Here is a 19,766-nt window from a genome sequence, read left to right on the forward strand (position 1 = left end):
TTTGGGATATAACCAATTGTAAAGTTTACAGCCTTATTAAAGGATGTAACTAGACAAATTTGTTCTCCTTTGTGAATCCTTCTTGACTCCATCAGACAGATAATCTCTTCTGCTTCTTTGTCCCCAAATAGTATTTCAATAGCCAATAAACATTTTCAAGGTACCATGGTGCAGAGCATGCTGCTGGTCTCTCTCAAAATTGATGTCCCAGAGGACATTGTGGTGTCTTAATCTTTTCTAAGTCCAGCTTTTCTTAATGTGGGTAATATCTATTGACATTTACCATATTTGAAATTAAAATTTTTAATTTATTAAACCAATAAACCTATTACATGTTAACAAAAATAACATTTTATAAAACCTGCATTTTCCAAATTAAACAGAAAAGTGGCAGTTTGCATTTTTGCAACTCTCTTTAGTCTAACTTAATAAGAGATATCTAGATCTTTGTTATCTACTTCTACATTCAACTTGTTGCAATATAATGTGTTGGTTGAAGTCTATGAAGAAAATCCAGACTCATACACACATATATAGTTGGAAAGGGAATATTTTAATAGCCTTTTCAGAAGTTGTGATACCTCTGATACTCTGATACTACACCAAAATCTGACAAGGGGTGGTTTTTCAAAGGTCAGTTGCAATGTGGAATCTGCAACCTTCTCTGATTTATAATCTGAATGGATTGTTTATCTGTGCATGATAACATCATGAATTGGTCATTTGGAAAACAATGGTTCTTTCAGTTATGTATCTCTCCCAATTGTTGACACATTTAAACAGTATCAAAATTCTTAAAAATTATTCACTTTAATTAATAACATATTGATTTCATTTGAAAGGTCTGTAATAGGTATTGGGAAGTTGCCAGCCTTACCGCGGTAGATTAAAATTTTCATTTGAAAACTCAAATTTTATCATTGGCAATAAACACTCAGTTGTTTCCTATGACAAACTGAAGTGACAAACTCTTCATTCATTTTGGAGAAAATGTATGCCAGCCACCCAAGTATGAGTAACCAGTTTATCAATTGTTCTTTCAAGTAAAAGTGGTGCTTATGAGAAGTGGCCTGTTTGGCCCACTTCACAATTGTACAAATGCTTTTCTTCAAGACAACCAGAAAGATATGCTTTATGCACAAACTCATTTGGTCACACAAAGTACTGAAAAGACAGAGTATTGTGAATAAAATATATAATTACTGACTCATCAAAGACATGTTTCAGTGAATATGTGGCAGTGAAGAATACAGCAACTACTGAGTACCACTGCCTTGTTTCGTAGTAAGGCACCAGCAGTTTTACCCACCATTGTTTTTGCACCAACAGTGCAAATCAGCAACACAGTGACAGTGTTATTAAGCCAAGTAGTTCTGAACTAGCAGACTCCTCCACAGACGTGTTTTTTCTTTTTTTTTTTTTTAAATGTTTATTTTTGAGAGAGAGAAAAACAGAGTGTGAACAGGGAGGGGCAGAGAGGGAGACACAGAATACGAAACAGACTCCAGGGTCTGAGCTGTTGGCACAGAGCCTGAGGAGGGGCCCGAACTTGCGAACTGCGAGATCATGACCTGACCTGAAATCGGACGTTTAACTAACTGAGCCACCCAGGCGCCCCCTCCACAGACATGTTAATTGCTGGTCCAGTGAAAGGAGTGTGCTGCCAGGTTTATGTGTCCAGTTGTCCATTAAGGAGATGGTCCTTGTCAGGATTAGCAGAGCCTAAAATCGTTATACATTTAAATCACAGAGCCTCCTCACCTGATCCCATGCCCACAAAGCAATGTTTTAATAAATGAATTGCCACCTCAGGCAGAAAATAAAATGCCAAGTAACCAGGCTAATTCAGCTGTGTCTGGTCTGCTTCACTTACATTTCTCAGTGTAAATTCTGCTTCTTATTAAACAGTCTTGATGAACTTTGTTCAGCCTATAACTCAGAATCCAATCAATTTTGGGACACCGATGAGATAGCTTCTGGAAGTAAATGCTATCTTGCAACTTCTCTGTAAGGTTTTTGTTCCGTATAACGCTTGAAATGGTCTACATTAAGAATGAGACTTCATATGACAATTTAAAATATCAAATCAGATTTTTGAGTCTAAAACAGCAAAAAGATATGAAATGTTAAAAATATTATTTCCTAAATTCTTCAGAAGACTATCCTACTGTATATAAATTCCTTTAGTTGTAGTTTGGTGCTTTGAACACTGAACAAGAACTCTTTATTCAGAAAGTGAGATTTAATTATGCACAGGTACAGAGAACTAAACTGTTCAACACTTTACTCTGGCATGTCTTCCTGAACTGTAGAGGCTGGAAAGCTATAAACTACATTTGCCAGATTCCTTTGCAGTTCAGAGTTTTAGATGTCATTCAGGTTCTTTCTAATCTGACCCACCAAAGTGAGTGAGCCTGTAATTGGGAGCTGCACCATGTGGGAAGGGAAGCAGATGTGCCCGCACGCAATGGGGCAGGGGTGCACAGTCCTGGAGTGGCAGCCTGTCAGCAGTTTCCTGATCCCGGCACAGGCAACAGCAATTCGATGGCCCAGTGCTACAGTGTGGCTGGGCCATGTATTTATGGAAGATCAGGTAATCATTCTGTGAGTTACTATATACCTTAATAAACCCTGTAGGACTAAACTGTCTTGAGTAGATTTTGTTGATGTCAAGAATTGACCAATTCAGGGCACCTGGGTGACTCAGTCAGTTAAGCATCTGACTTCGGCTCGGGTCATGATCTCAGTTTGTGGGTTCAAGCCCCACGTCGGGCTCTGGTGCTGTCAGCTCAGAGCCTGGAGCCTGCTTCAGATTCTGTGTCTCCCTCTCTCTGCCCCTCCCCCACTCATGTTCAGTGTCTCTCTGTCTCTCAAAAATAAATAAACAGTGAAAAAAATAATTTAAAGAACTGACCAATTCACATTCTAATAACGTTTCCTTTAACATAATCATGATTCTGGTTTCTATAGTTCTATGGCAGTATTTTCTTTCTCAGTGGCTTTTCTAAGCTGAGACAATGTCCCTTGTACATACTTAAATACTATTTAAAAAAATCAAAGTACTTTGTCATTGTTTTAGGATACATCTATCATTTTATTATAAAACCATTCTTTTGGCATTAGTTGGTTACAGTGATAGCAAGATACTGTGAGTGTGGCATAGCAGCTCTAATGTAACAACTGCATTCCCTGCTTCCTGAACCAAAATTTAAATTACCTTATATGCATTACATACAAGTTACCCGCACTCATTAATGCTGCAAATTCTGACGCATATACCCTGTAGGGAAGAGCTGATGCTAAGGGATTAGAACAAATGTTGGTAAGACTACAAAAGTTCCTGAACGGGACTTTGTTTCTTCTCCTTCCCCCACCAAATCACTTTGCTTAAGAAGAATCAAGTTACTAGTCTGAATAGCAGCAGCACCCAAGGAGCATCACACTTAGTTCTTGTTAAAAAGCAATACCTGTGTGCGTTTTATACCACAGGCAAAGGGAATGATCACTTTAGTTTTAAACTCCTGCATTAGAGTCTCTTAAAAAAATAAAATCATTCCATCGAGTTCTTCTAGATGGTGTTATTGCTGTACATTTGTTGGCGGGTCACTCTCCGTGCTGTGTTTGCTTTGAAGGGATCTTCCGATGTATCTCCAATATTCCTTTCTTATAGTGTCCTTTTCTTTAGCTAGGATTTCACACAACTGAAAACGAAAAACAAAAATTCTTTAAAGATAATGGAAATCAATCTCTAGAGCAAATGCTTTCAAGCCAATACAGTTAAACTCAGATCATGTTCAAATGACCTACACCACTATAATTATATACTCTGTTCACTAGTGACCTGGGTTTTGCCCTAAACAGCAGAAATAGCCCTGCACTGAACTCCTGAGTGAACACATTGAAAAGGTCATGAATATAGCCACACTGGGTGAATTCTGAGACACCAAGAAGAAAAGCAGAGTCCCCACTGGCTTACCTCTAATGCTTTATTAAGAATGTCCTCCTTGTTGTCACATTGGTTTTCTAGCATGTCTTCATAGATATCCACGAGAAAGGCAATTAGGTAGGGGGAACTGTGACTTGGTTGTAAATCAAGTAACTGATTTAACAGATTGGGATATTTGGAAAGACCACGATCCTGTAAAATTCTAAAAGAAAAATTATCCTCAATTCTGACAAGAAAAGAACAAAAATAACAGAAAGTTCAAGAGAAAATGACCTCTGTAACATGCACAAGAGGAAACTTATTTTGAATGAAGCTGAAACTAAATGAAATTTTTAAATTATGTGTGAATTTTATCATGGATAATTACAAGTTGAGTACAATTAGTTAAAAACAATAATGAAACTTAAAAAGGATCATTTATTAACTCAAACTGCTACACAATTAAATCAGAAAATAAACACCTTCTTAACATTAAGAAGTGAAGGAAGAAAACAACAGAGATGTTTCCATTTCTTCTTAAGAAGGTTCCTTATTCAGGGGCACCTGGGTGGCTCAGTTGGTTATGCATCCGACTTCAGCTCAGGTCATGAACTTGCAGTTTGTGGGTTCGAGTCCCGTGTTGGGCTCTGTACTGACAGCTCAGAGCCTAGAGCCTGTTTCAGATTCTGTGTCTCCTTCTATCTATCTCTGATCCTCCCCCACTTATGCTCTTTCTTGTCTATCAAAAATAAATGTAAATAAAAAAATTTTTTTTAAAGAAGGTTCCTTATTCTTTTAGCTATCCAGATATTATAGGCCCCAACCCTGGACACATCAACAAATGTGACTCGGCTCTGTACTTCATGCTCTTTGGGCCTAGTTTCCAGGGAGACCTCTAAGCTCAATAAGCAGCCTGCTTATGTCAGTGGCCAGGCAAGTGAAATCTTGTCAATTTAAGGAATAAGACTTCTAACAGATCTCTAGAAATGAAAACAGAAATGGTGGCTATCCATCTGTGCAATGTGCTTATAAATAGTTTGCTTTGCCTTTATTACATTCCTGAGCCAAACAGAAACTAGGTGTCTAGGTGTGTATATCCCATTCTTTGACATAAAGACTACAGGACTCATAAATACAATTAAAATTGTATTATTGTTTAGTCATGGACTATTCTTTAATTTTTTTTTTTTAATGTTTATTTTTTGAGAGAGAGAGCATGAGCAGGGAAAGGGCAGAGAGAGAGGGGAGACAGAGGATCCAAAGCAAGCTCTGAGCTGTCAGCACAGAGGCCAATGTGGGGCTTGGACTCACGAACTATGGGATCATGACCTGAGCCGAAGTCAGATGCTCAACCGACTGAGCTACCCAGGCTCAATTATTTATCCAGGTGTTCTTAGGCACATTATAGAACTATTCTGAACCCTAGTCATGGACTATTCTAAAAACTATGATGGTATGTGCTTGGGAGGTGAAGAGAAGGATAAAAGGCACTGTTGGGTGTTACTGTCTAACAGTTACACTTCCCTTAGATCCAGAAAAATGGAAAATTCTTTAGTATCCTTTAGAATCTGATTAATGGAACATATTACATGATACATCATATTAGCAGTTGTTTTAATACAAAACAATCCAAAACAACCTCTTACCCTTTCAAATAGTTCCAAGCACTTTCATTATGTGGTACTAGTTTGATCATTTCCAACGTGTACCTAGAATAAAATAAATACGCGTATAATTTGAAAAGCAGTGCAATAATTAGAAACAGTTTTCTAAGATTGTAGCAGAGCTTGGATATGTGCTTTCATTTATCTTAGTGGGCTGTGACTAGGTCTAGGACTTATATCTACATTAGACAGAATCCCTCAAGTCTGCAGGAATCAATTCATATTTACGTAGTTCCTCCCTCCTGGAAGTCTGTACCCAGTTCTAGGAAGGGACGCCTAACTAATATGAAGGCTCAACTCATAATAGGAAAAGAAATTGATGTGCAAGATTTCCTTTAATATAGGCTTTCCCTTTGAAGAAAATGTCAGCTAAAACAGGTTTTCCTCTTATCAGTAAAGAAATCTTGAGAAGTCTAAGATCTATATATGCCCAACAAATCATAAGTCATTCAAAAAGAAGAACTACATAATCTCAGGAGCTGTAATAAAAAATAAGACAGCATGGAAATTATACAGACAGAATAAAAATGAGAAACCAACACAAATGTATATTTCTTATATTCTAAAAGATGTGATTATATACATTATATTCTAACCATGATGTGATTACCAGTCAGAATGGTAATTCTCTTCCCTTTAACCAGGTTATTAAATATAATTCGGATCCAATTACAACAAATTCCAAGAGTTACAGAACTTAGCTTCACTATACACTTGCTCAAATAAGTTACCAAAATTTAGTAATCTTGGTTTTATTGCAATGCCATTAGGATAGCATTTTTCACAGCAAGTACAGGAGTCCCCCTTTATCTGCAGAGGATAGGCTCCCAAACTCTCAGTAGATGCCTGAACCACAAATCCTTTATAAAGTATCAAATCCTTTATACTAGGTTTTTTCCTATACATACATACCTATGATAAGGTTTAGTTTATAGACACCAAGAGATTAACAATAAAACAGAACAATTATATACTCACTGTAATAAAAGTTATATGAATGTGGTCTCACTCAAAATATCTTATTAGACTGTACTCATCCTTCTTGTGATGATGTAAGATAATAAAATGCTACATGATGGGGCACCTGGGTGGCTCAGTTGGTTAAGCGTCCGACTTCAGCTCAGGTCATGATCTCACAGTCTGTGAGTTCGAGCTCCACGTCGGACTCTGTGCTGACAGCTCAGAGCCTCGAGCCTGCTTCAGGTTCTGTGTCTCCCTCTCTCTGCTCCTCCCCCTACTCACACTCTGTCTCTCTCTCAAAAAAAGACATAAAAATTTTTTAAATGCTACATGATAAGATGAAGGTAAAGGACAGGCATTGTGACAGAGCAGTACACTATACTACCTAATGTCTCACCATACATATGTCATCAGGAAGATCATGTTTCTGGATCTGATGGCTGACTACAAGTAACTAAAACCATGGAAAGTGAAACCACATGTAAAGGGGGCGGCGAGGGACTATTGTAATAATAAACTCACTCAGCACTATGAAAAGGTTTTTTCCCAACATTTTTACATGACCTAATGTTTCTAGTTATTTTTAAAACCATGTCCCTGCATGTCTTCACTAGTCATTGTAGACTATTAATTTCACTTTGGCAATACCTGAAGGATTTTATTTATATATACATGCACTAAACTATTATCTATTTTAATGGTTAAAACATGGGCTTTGAGGTCAGAAAGCCTAGCTTCTAACAGCCCCATCAATTATTATCCAGGTGCTCTTAGGCACATTATAGAACTATTGTGAACTTCAAGTTCTTCATCAGATATCTCACAGTGTAATTATGAAAATTAAATAAAAATTCCTGCATGTAGTAAATGCTTAATAAATGGTAACTATTATTAATAGTACTAGTAGACTGTGTACTCCTAGAAATATGGCCAGGATATATTAAATAAAAAAGAGCAATGTGTATAATACCATTGCCTATATTGCTGTAATACATGTTTGTAAATATATTTAATAAGGTTTGGAAGGATTCACACTAATTGTAGCTCACTCTAAACAATGGGGTATGAGAAGAGAGAGAATAAGAGATTTTGATATTTTACTTTATGTAATCCAGTACAATTTCCCCCTACAACTAGACTGCATTCCTTTTATAAAAGGAAAAGAACAAATCATCAGGTACACCTATATTCTTTAGAGTTAAAAAATTTAGTTAACACAATTAATTCTAGATAACTACAGCTCTTTAAGCACTTTCTTTTATCTGTATTAATGGTAACACCTTAAATATTGAAAATTTTTAGATTTTTTTTTAAACAATTTTTTAAAGATTTTTTTTTTTTTTTTTTTTTTTTTTTTTTTGAGACAGAGCACATGTACAAGTGAGGGAGGAGCAGAGGAAGAGGGAGAGAGAGAATCTTTAAGTAGGCTCCATGCCTGATGCAGGGCTCGATCTCACCATTGTGAGATCATGATGTGGGCCAAAATCAAGAGTCAGATGCTTAACTGAGCCACCCAAGTGCCCCTAAAGATTTTATTTTTAAATAATCACTACACCCACAACCCCGCAATCAAGAGTCACATGCTCTACCTACCGAGCCAACCGGGCAAACCCCCTGGAAATCTCATAGATTCTTGACTGATTATTTCTATTTGGTAATAGAAACCCAGTAACCTACCTTTGAAGGCTATGAGAAGTTCCCACTTTCCACTCTTCAGTTTTTAAGTATCTTATTACATCTAGCCTAATGAAGTACACTATGATAAATAAGGAATATGAAATTCCTAATTATTAATTGGATTAATTTAAGGAAGAATAACCTGAAGCATTCTACCTTTTGGCAAGAAAGCTACTGAACTCTACAAAAAAGATGACACTTTGCTGTCCTTTAGAGTACTTTTGTCCTAATCCTCACAACAGAGTATCAACTCTAAAAGAAAAAAAAGTAATATATATTAAGGGCTGGATGATGAGTCCGAATTTTCTCTACGCAAGTCCCAGTATTTACATTTAAGAATAATATAATTATTTCAGTAAGTTCACTGTTCAGTAAGTTCATTGATCCCTTAGATCAATACTATTCAACAGAGATGAAAATGTTCTTTATATGTGCTCTCCAATATAGTTAGTAATCATTAGCCACATATGGATCCGGAACCCCTGAGATGTGATTCATACAACTGAGGAACTGAATTATGTGATTTTAATTCATTTGAATTTAAGCAGCCATATGTGGCTAGTGACTACCACATTGGACAGTGCAGCTTTGGAGAACAGAACAGTAAAAAGAAGGTGTAAGATGTTTTTGAGGGGTATGTGGCTGCTCCAGAAAGACGCCTGAAACAGAGAGTTAATGCAGGACACTTAATTATAAACCTTTTTTTAATTTAAATCACCAGAACCTTATATAGAACACATAAAAGAAAAGCCAGCTGCCCTGATCCAAAGAGAAGTAATAGCAAAGGAGATAAAAGCAGATGGTCATAAAAATCAGCTCTTCCCAGGAGCTGTTAAAACAACTTTTACCTTTTTTTTCTTTTCTTTTTTTAAAGTGAACTCTAGGCTAATGTGGGGCTTGAACTCACAACCCTGAGAGCAAGAGTCACATGCTCTGGGCCCCTGGGTGGCTAGGTCAGTTGAGGATCCAATTTCAGCTCAGGTCATGATCTTGCAGTTCCTGAGTTCGGACCCCACATCAGGCTTGCTGCTCTTAGTGCAGAGCCTGCTTGGGATCCTCTGTCTCCCTCTCCCTCCATCTCTCCTCTGCTTGTGCTCTCTCAAAAATAAATAAACATTAAAAAAACAAGAGTCACACGCTCTACTAATTGATCCAGCCAGGTGCCCCTAAAACAACTTTTATAATTAAAATGGTAAGTATGTTCTCATCAGGCTATAAAAACAAAAAATATATTCAAATTTAAAACAGACATTAAGGGGGTGCCTGGGTGGCGCAGTTGGTTAAGCGTCCGACTTCAGCCAGGTCACGATCTCGCGGTCTGTGAGTTCGAGCCCCGCGTCGGGCTCTGGGCTGATGGCTCAGAGCCTGGAGCCTGTTTCCGATTCTGTGTCTCCCTCTCTCTCTCTGCCCCTCCCCCGTTCATGCTCTGTCTCTCTCTGTCCCAAAAATAAATAAACGTTGAAAAAAAAAAACCAAAAAACAACCAGACATTAAGACAAAATAGACAAAGTCAGAAAAGAGGTGGCTATTAATGTTTATGGATATTAATATTCATGCCAATTCATAAATTCTCTTTTAACAGCTTTTTGTATGCTAAAGCAGTAGTTCTCAACTGCAGATGGTTTTGCCCCACAGGGGACATTTGGCAACGTCTGCGGACATTTTTGTCACAGCTTGGGGCAGGGGTTTTCTACTGATATAATAGGGCATAGTGCCTGGGTGGCTCAGTCGGTTGAGCATCTGACTTCAGTTCAGGTCATGATCTTGCTGTTCATGAGTTCGAGCCCCACATTGGGCTCTGTGCTGACAGCTCAGAGCCTGGAGCCAGCTTCAGATTCTGTGTCTCCCTCTCTCTCTCTCTCTCTCTCAAAAATAAACAAACATTGAAAAAAAAAAAAGGCATAAAGGCCAGGAATGCTATAAAAACCCTACAACATACAAGACAGCTCCCTACAACAAAGACTTATCCTGCTCTAAACTCTGCACAGTAGAGTAACATGGCCTATAGGGACTATTATCTAAAGGTCACCAGAATTTAATAAAATACATTTTTTTTTTTACATTGCAATATTGGTTTCAGAAGTAGAATTCAGTGACTCATCACTTACATATAATACCCAGTGCTCATCACAAGTGCCTTCCTTAATACCCAACACCCATCTAGCCCATCTCCTACCTACCTCCCTCCATCAACCCTCAGTGTGTTCTATATCATTAAGAGTCTCTGAGATCGTTTTAAAATAAAGCTTCCTAGACACTATGAAATCTGACTTCTTCTCAATCTCTAATAGTTAACGATATTTCAAGAAATGTAAGACACTACAAAGTAGATGTATACTAGAGTATCTGTAAATTTGTCATTATAGACTTCATCCATGTATTCTGTCCTACTAGTTCCATGAGGGCAGGATCAGGAGCAGTCTTTTTTTATTTTAATTTTTTTTCAATGTTTATATTTTTAGAGAGACAGAGAGACAGAGCACAAGCTAGGGAGGAACAGAGAGGGAGACACAGAACCCAAAGCAGGCTCCAGGCTTTGAGCTGTAAGCATAGAGCCTGATGTGGGGCTTGAACCCATGATCTGTGAGATCATGACCTGGGCTGAAGTCGGACGCTTAACCAACTGAGCCACCCAGGTGCCCGATGAGCAGTCTTGATCTTTGCTGTAACCCCAATGCTTGAGACCTGACAGGTACACAAATGTTCTTTTAATGAGTGAACAAGTGAAGATTACTAACTGGACTTCTCTCTCCAATATAGCACGATCATTGTAGCCAGTGGTGTTAGAAATTACGAAGTATCTTTGGTTCCAGACAGAGTTATTTCTCACATCCTCTTTGAGAAGTTGGTCTACATACTGCAGTTCATTATCCCAAAGTTTAAATTCCTAAGAGAAAATACAGAATATCTAATTAGAAATGTCCCATTATTTTTTAAGATTTTATTTTCAAGTTATCTCCACACTCAAAGTGGGGCTCGAACTCACAATCCCAAGATCAAGAGTCACATGCTCTACCGACTGAGCCAGCCAGGCACCCCTAGAAATGTCCTATTATTAATAAAAAATAAAATTTCAGCAGAGCTAGAACTGAAGATGTGGGTGGGACTCATCACATAGTTGGAGGAAAGTGCTAGTTGCAGGTCAAGGAAATGAAGGGAGGAAAGAAAAGTCATCAAAGACAAGGGAACGGTCAGAAGGAAGGAAAGAAATTTTAGGAAGACAAAGCAGTGTCCTGTAATTCAGTACCATCTTCTTGAGAACAATTTAGATACCAAGAGGCATGTTTATACTATTTAAATAGACCCAAGAATTACTCTAAAGGACTAAATCATAGGCAAAAAAAAGGCATTATGTAACTAAATGCTTACGCATTGTTTAAGGTGAAAATTTAGAGGGAAAAAACCCAAACTCAGTAATAATAAAATGATAAACTATAGTAAAGTGTACTAATTTGATGGATTTGATATGAATATATAATACTAAGTAAAAGGGAATATTAAAAATGCTTATATATGATAAAACTACATTAAAATACATGTGGAGAAATATACAAAACTGGATTTAGATATAAACTTTTACATTATGGAGCTGTTTTAGTAAAAAAAAGATCATAAGGAGAAGAGAAACAATAAAGATAATTAAGAAAAGAAATGAAATGGCCAAAATTTACAAATGTGGCAAAAATTGGGGATAATTATGAAAAAAGCCAATGGAGTTATACTTCTTATTTGATACTGGCAAAAAGGTAGAATTTCATAAAAAATAAAAATACCAAAAATCTTTAGAAAATTTATCCCTTTAAACAAATTTAGAAAAGTTTAAATTTTTAAGTAAAAAAAAGAATTTTGTGAAATCCTCTTGGTATAATGAATAGTGCACAAAGTAGCAATCACTGGAAAAAATTCATAGGAAACAACACTAGAATTGTTTGACAGAATAAATAAAATGCCCAGAGTGGGAGTTTTAACTATTCTCTACTATTCAGGATTTAGCATAAAATTTTAACAAGTGGGCAGAAATAAAATACTATTATTGTAACATCATATTCCAAACTGTATGTATGCAAAACCCCCAGTAGGTACAATGCCCTTGTTAATTAAAATAATACAGTTATATTAAAAAATTACAACTACATTTTCTATTCAACTTGCTAGCAAATATAAAATGGGATGCAAATTCAATCTAAAAAATACAAAAATTACTATTACTCTTCTTTAATATGAAGCTACTTACCAACATATCTTGAAAGGTTATAAAATTAATCAACATGAAGGATGTCAGGTTTAATTAAGTATCTTAATAATTCTTAGTCATTGTAATTGTGGGTAATGATCTATATGTGTGTTTCAGTTCAGGAGTATACTTACATTCAACAGTAATTTTAATTATTTAATTCAGGTAAAACATAATCTGAAAAACACTGTAACAAGAAAGGCAATACCTGAATAACCCACTGTCGATGTTGCCAGGCATGATAATTCTTCGCATCCTGATTAAGAATATCAGCAATAAACTCTAGCTCCTGAGATGGATCTTTTAGCCATTCCACTAATACTCGCCTATGATGCCTAAGGTCGGGAAAAGAAAGAGGTTTTGTGTTAATGTATCCAAGAACTAAGGTATCAACTGCACGTATTGTATTAAGGCGATGTGGAGGGACACTCAAAAAAACAGAAATCCACCTTTAATTCTCAAGACTCTACTGGAGAGAAAAGGTAACACAGAAGAAACACTAAGAGGGACAAGTTCCAGAACAGTAAGTAAGAGCTGAAGAAACAAAACAGTAATTTGTGTGTAAAATGAAATAAAATACTCAGGGTTTAAAGAATGTTTATTTAAAGCTAAATCTGGAAGTCCAGTAATCTTTTGACAACCACAAAATCCTGTCTAAGAATTCTGAAACATTCCCAGATGGCATAATGAGACTACAGGAAATGTGATACTACTTAATCCAGTATAGAAGATCCTCTGGTTATAAACAGGCTCTCAGTTTTTCTGAAGTCCACAGCATCACCATACAAGCAACTGCTCATTCCACTAGTTCATGGGCAGAACTGAATTCACTTCTACTCTGGCAATTAGCTATGACAAGCTGCCAAATTTGTCAAGAGTTGTTTCTGTACTAGAAAAATGCTTAGGTTTTCTGTTGGAGTCTATTTTTTAAATTTTTTTAGCTAAAATATTTATAAAAATTTATTAGTAAAAATGTTCTAAAAGTCACTGTGGTGATGGTTGTACATATTTGTAACTATACTAAAACCACTGAACTGTACACATTTTTTTTTTTTTAGTTTATTTTTGAGGGGGTGGTGTGGCAGAGAAAGAGAGGAAGGGAGGGAGGGGAGGGAGGGAGGGAGAGAGAGAGAATTCTAAACTGACTCCACACTGTCAGCGCAGAGCTGGATGTGGGGCTCAAACTCACGAACCATGAGATCATGACCTGGGCCCAAACCAAGAGTCCAACACTTAATAAACTTAAACAAACAAACAAACAAACAAACTTAAATAAATAAATAAACAAACTTAAAGAAATAAATAGGGGCTCCTGGATGGCTCATTCAGTTAAGTTTATTTATTCTGAGAGAGACATAGAGAGCACAAGCGGGGAAGGGCAGAGAGAGAGGGATCTGAATTGGGTTCTGTGCTAACAGCAGAGAGCCCGATGCCAGGCCTGAACTCACAAACCATGAGATCATGACCTGAGCTGAAGTCAGATGCTTGACGGACTGAGCCACCCAGATTCCCTGAACTGTACACTTTAAGTAGGTAAACAGTAGGGGTACCTGGCTGGCTCACTTGGTAAAGCATGAGACTCCTGATCTTGGGGTCATGAATTCAAGCCTGGCATTGGGTGTAGAACTACTTAAAAACAAACAAACAAACAAACAAATAAATAAATAAATAAATCGGTAAATAGTGTAATATGTGAGTTATATCTCAACAAAGTTGCTTTTTAAAAAAATCCATTAGTATTCAATAAACTAAAAGTGAGTAGGGGGGCACCTGGGTGGCTCAGCTGGTTAAGGGTGGGACTCTTGATTTCAGCTCAGGCCATGATCCCAGGGTCTGGGATTGAGTCCCCATATCCAGCTCCGTTCTGAGTGTGGAGCCTGCTTGGGATTCTCTCTTTCCTTCTATCCCTCTCCCCTGCTTGCATTCTCTCTCTCTAAAAAAATAAATAAAAATATAAAAGTGAGTAGGAGTGACAGGGAAAAGGAAAAAGATTTAATGCTTAATAAATGACTTATTTGCATGCATGGAAAATTTAAAATCTCATCTTATAGGGATGCCTAGGTGACTCAGTCGGCTGAGCATCTGAATCAATTAGGCTCAAGTTATGATCTCACAGTTCATGGTCTGAACCTCGCATCCAGCTCTGTACTGGCAGTGTCGAGCCTGCTTGGGATTTTTCTTTCTCTGTCCCTCCCCAACTCACACTCTCTCCCACTCTCAAAATAAACATTTTAAAAAAATAATTTAAAAAAATAAATAAAAATTCATCTTACAGAGAATATCAAGAAGGCAAGATACTACCCAAGAGGAAAATTCAAGAGGTAAAGGCTTTTAAATTTATTTCAGAAAAATTCCAATACAGTGAACACTAGTAATTTATTTTTCTAGATTCCTACTAATTTTGTAATTTAGGAAAAACTTAAGAATTAGGTCCTGGGGTGCCCAGGTGGCTCAGCTGGTTAAGCATTTGACTTTGGCTCAAGTCATGATCTTGCAGTTTGTGAGTTCAAGCCCCGCATCAAAATTCCAGAGCCTGCTTTGGATTCTCTCTCTCTCTGCCCTTCCCCTGCTCGCACTCTCTCTTTCTCTCAAAAATAAATAAATAAACCTTAAACAAAAAAAAAAGAAAGAAATCCTTCCGCATGAAAGTTGAACCTTCACCACTACCTCCTCCTCCATCTTCACAATAACAGCAACCACAGTGGCTTTAATTCAAGGGGTGCTCAGTATACGATGGGTACTGTTCAAACTCTATTTCTTTCCTATTTGCTCTCTGTCCTCCTGCTCCAAAATGCCTCTCTTTTTTCTCATTGTATTCTATTCCCCTCACCCATAATAATCCCTATGGTTTTGTCCATGCTAACTTAGGGCTTAGTTTCTACAACAAATATACTCTGTAAAACACTGTGGTTTTCACACTGCACTGTGAAATAACTAACTGTATTATTTGCTTTCCTTGTTAAACTGTGTGGTTCACCTTTGTATCCCCAGCATCAATATAAATTTTTTGAATACATAAACGAATGAAAGATCAAAATACCAGTCAAGTCATTTTATAACACACAGGATAGAAAACATTTTTTCAGATTCTTCACTCAAAAATTTTCTAGCAGTATTATATGCTAATGTCAAAATTTTAAATAATAATAGCAGTACACACACTTGAGTGTTAACTAAATGTTAGGTACCACTTTAAGCACTAAACATAAAATTATCTCATTTAATTCTCTTAAAAACCCTATGAGACAGGTAATATTAGCTCCAATGCAAAGTACTTAAATTATAAAGAAATAAATTCCCTATAATCTCATCACTGGGAAGGTAATATTAGCATAGTGACATGTTTCCTTCCTATTTTCATCTTACCAAACTTGGTAGTTTTTGGGCTGTTCCTCAATTATTGCAGTGATATAGTTCATTTCCTCATGTAGATCCTTTTGAAGTGACTTTAAGAGAACTCTCCGAAAATGCCTGTAGCAAACATTAAGCATTGTTTCATTACTCCACATAAACTGACTAGCCACAGGATCAGATAAAGCTTTAACAATACAGTTAGACACGCTTCTTTTTTTGGTAGGTATTCCATATAACCAATAATTTAGCAATGGAACTGCATGGGGTTGTCCCAACTCCTACAACTATCTGGTGATTGGAAGAATCAGCATTTTGAACTAAAACTGGTGAGAGGCAACAAATGATTTTTTTCAGTTAACTAATGATTATTTTCAGTTAACACTGGTTACCACTATTCTATTGCAGGCAAATCAAAGACATCTCTTTACCTATAATATTTCCCTACATGATACAGCTTATTTGTTTAGATATATTATTCATATAATTAATTCCATTGCAAGCATCAGCATATATTGTATTTTTAGAGCCACCACAAATATCCTACTTATAAATGAAACACGTTTCTCTTTAATTTCTTTTTTTTTTTAATTTCTTCATAGGTAGAATCAAATCATTAAAAAAAAAAACTTTTCTCTAAAGACATGATTATTAGTTCTGGTCTATTTTTAATTCAAAATTTCCAACTCAATATATACTAAAATAAAAACAGCTGCTTTGAAAGTTATCTTTTAAAATGAAATGCTAAATAGGACTATAACAGTATTTCTCTATTATTATTAAAGAAAATTAGGCTTCATAAAGCATGGACATAAGCATCTTGGTTTACATGGGTAAAGTTATCAGACGTACTGCCTGTTAAAAAAACAGCAAATAAACTTAGGAGATTTTTAAATGCATTCTAAGTTACTTTGTGTTATGTACAGTCAGGAATTTCTTAAAAGATAAGAAAGTGCATATTAGACGCGATTCATTCCAAAATGATGGAATATCATACTAAGAATCCCAGTGAACATGGTAGATTAAGTAAATAAGTTTATCCTCCTACCCTAATAAAACCCCATAAAATGATAGTAAAGGAATGAAAACAGTATAAATCCACAGGACAAAGAGAATTAGGGACAAGGGGATACCACAGCAATTGGGAAAGGTCAGAATTATGGAAAATGGTAAGCTGACAGGTAAGTTTTAACTGACTTTGAAAAACAGAAAGTGCTAAAAACCTAACTGTCAACAGAGGGAAAAAGGTTTAGAAATCAGAGGTGTCAGGTATTACCAAAACCAGGAATTAAGGATGGGGCTGGAAACAGTATAAAATCTGGAAATAGCCCTTAACAGCCAAGACCCCTCCCCCAACCTTGAGCACAGAAGTGACAACATCTACTAAGTTGGTATGAGATAAACAAAAAAAAATATGTGTACATCTCTGCCCCTGGTTCCTGGCACAGAGTTCCTGAAATTTAAAAATTCCTAAGTGATAAGTGTACTAGAAGCATCCTATTGAGGCAACTCTGGGTGGGGTGCTTAGGTGGCTCCTAGTCACCAGGAAGACCAAACCTTGGAATTATCAGCCCCACCTCCCACTGTCTGGATAGAGTAGAAGGGCTAGAAATAGAGTTAAATGACCATGCTTATATGAGGGAACCTCTATAAAATCCCAATACTAGGGGGTTTGAAGAGCTTCTAGGTGGGTGAACACATTCATGTTCTAGGAAGGACATACCCTCCACAAGGACAAAAGATCCTCAGCTTGGGACCCTCCCAGACCTTGCCCTATGTATCTGTTCATCTGGCTGTTCATCTGTATCTTTTATCACATCCTTTAATAAACTGTTAAACATAAGTAACTGTTTTCCTGAGTTCTATGAGCCACTGTAGCAAATTAACTGAACCCTAAGAAGGGGTCATGGGAACCTCTGATTTATAGCCCATCAGTTAGAAGCACAGGTGACAAATGGACTTGCACTAAGTATCTGAAATAGGGGGCAGTCTTGTGGGACTGAGCCCTTAAACCTGGGGGATCTGATGCTATCTGAATCTCAGGTATGTACACAATGTCAGGTAGACAATGTCAGAACTGAGTTAAATTGTAGGATACACAACTGGTATCAGAGAAAATTGCTTGGTAGGGGAAACACCCATAGCCATTGTTGACTAGAAATGTCAGAAGTGAAGGGTTTTGTGTGAATGTAAAGGAGACACACAAGAGAAGAAACCATGTTTTGTTTCGTTTTTTTAAACCTGGCAAGACATAAGTCGCTTTATTCTCTGGAAAAATCTGAAGCAGAAAGGAATAACAGACACAGAGGAATATAGGGTGAGGAAAAGGAATATAGGGTGAAACAAGGAAACGTAAAATGTTGATATACTAAACATTTGAGAACCCCCACCCAACCCATCTTCCCCTGCCTGACCCCCAGAACTGTGGCAGCCAAACACATACTCCTGAGGCAATAACCAGACGACTCTTCTCTGGAGGAACAAACTAGCCACAAGAAAAGATGGAGAACTGCTGACATGTAAATATTTCACACAAAACAGCCACATCTCCACTCACTAACCTCACAGTGAAGCCCGCCCGTCGACAAGTCCTGCCACACACAGAGCTTCCAATCAGGATTTGTCCTGCCTCCATTATAAGTTTGAAAGGAGAGTCAAGGATTTGAAAAAAAATATTTACATGAAAGAAAGAGACCAAAACAAACACAAAAAAATGAAAACATGTCACACATCAATGAAAAGATAAGATGCTATTAAAAAAAATTCAGAGAACAAAAAAGAGCTTTTGGATATTAAGAAATTTTTGAGCACAGACACAGTCAGAAGATAATGTTGAAGAAATATCACAAATGTAAATGAAAAGACAAAGAAATGAAAATAAGAAAAAGCAATAAAAAAGATACCACATGTGACTTAAAAAAACATTCCAGAAAGAGAAAACAGAGGAAAGAGAGAGGGAATTATCAAACGAACATAAAAAAAAAAATTCCCTGGACCTACTAAAAAGGTTTAAATGTGAAGTAATGAGTCTTCTCAATAGAGGCTAAAGGAAATAGAAAAACATCTTTAAAATTCTGAAGGAAAATATTTCTAATCTAGAATTCTACTAATAAAATCGAGAAGAGCCTCTATTAAGACACTTTTCAATGTACAAAATCTCAAAAATGTTTTCCCACACATCCTTTTACAAGTTCTCTTCTATTCAAGAATGTGGTCAGTAAAATGAGAGTAAATCAATAAAGAGAAAGAGGGTCAGGTCTGGAAATGGGATCATGAACGCACGAAAGAGCTGAAGACTAGATGTACAGTGCCCAAACTAGATGTACAGGTGAAGAAGCAAAAAAGGAGCTGAAGGATTACCTGTTGTGTTCAGCATAAATGACACATTTTATACATATCAGAGCACATGGGAGACAAATTACTGACTGGCACAAAGAAAATGAAACTAAACAAAAAAAAGCAATCTGTTAAAAGGAATACTCTGAAATACTATAAAATGTGGGTCAGCATATTTAGAATATACAGGTTAGCTTAAGAAAAAACAGCCAAGAGTTCTTGCCTCTGGGGAGTGGGACCCTGGTAGTGAGAAGGAAGGGGGCAGAGGATGTCATTTTTCATTCAGTCTCTGACTTTTAAACTCAGAGCATGAATTATTATTTTGATAACAACTGAAGTTTAGTTAAGGAAAAAAAAGAGCCATCTGAACTAAAACATGAGACATTTACGTGGGAAATATTAATGATGAGTTTTACTTACCACACTGTATAATTTGCTGCATTTAACTCAATAGCATCTCTGGTTAGTTTAAAAGCTCGTTCACTTCTTTCATCACGCTGCAGAACAGCCCGGAAATAATCATAAACATCTCTAACTGGGGAGAGAGCACACCATTGCATTAGGACTATCTTTCTTGTTTAAACTTAGCACTATAATACAAAATGCTGTTCTATCTTAT

At 36.7% G+C, this 19,766-nt stretch overlaps 1 protein-coding gene across 1 annotated transcript in view; it reads right to left on the reverse strand.

The window, feature by feature from the left end:
• Nucleotides 1–532: 532 nt before the first annotated feature.
• Nucleotides 533–19,766, reverse strand: part of FNTA (farnesyltransferase, CAAX box, alpha) — a 32,922-nt gene continuing 13,688 nt past the window's right edge. Inside the window, exons 3-9 of the mRNA XM_003984738.6 lie at nucleotides 19,568–19,682; nucleotides 15,827–15,931; nucleotides 12,669–12,795; nucleotides 10,965–11,113; nucleotides 5,572–5,634; nucleotides 3,977–4,148; nucleotides 533–3,701 (exon numbers count right to left, since the gene is read on the reverse strand). Of these exons, the coding sequence (XP_003984787.1) occupies nucleotides 3,579–3,701; nucleotides 3,977–4,148; nucleotides 5,572–5,634; nucleotides 10,965–11,113; nucleotides 12,669–12,795; nucleotides 15,827–15,931; nucleotides 19,568–19,682 (854 nt within the window). The 3' untranslated portion in view covers nucleotides 533–3,578. The remainder of the gene's footprint in view (nucleotides 3,702–3,976; nucleotides 4,149–5,571; nucleotides 5,635–10,964; nucleotides 11,114–12,668; nucleotides 12,796–15,826; nucleotides 15,932–19,567; nucleotides 19,683–19,766) is intronic.

Source organism: Felis catus, chromosome B1, assembly GCF_018350175.1.
Source record: "Felis catus isolate Fca126 chromosome B1, F.catus_Fca126_mat1.0, whole genome shotgun sequence".
NCBI lineage: Eukaryota > Metazoa > Chordata > Mammalia > Carnivora > Felidae > Felis > Felis catus.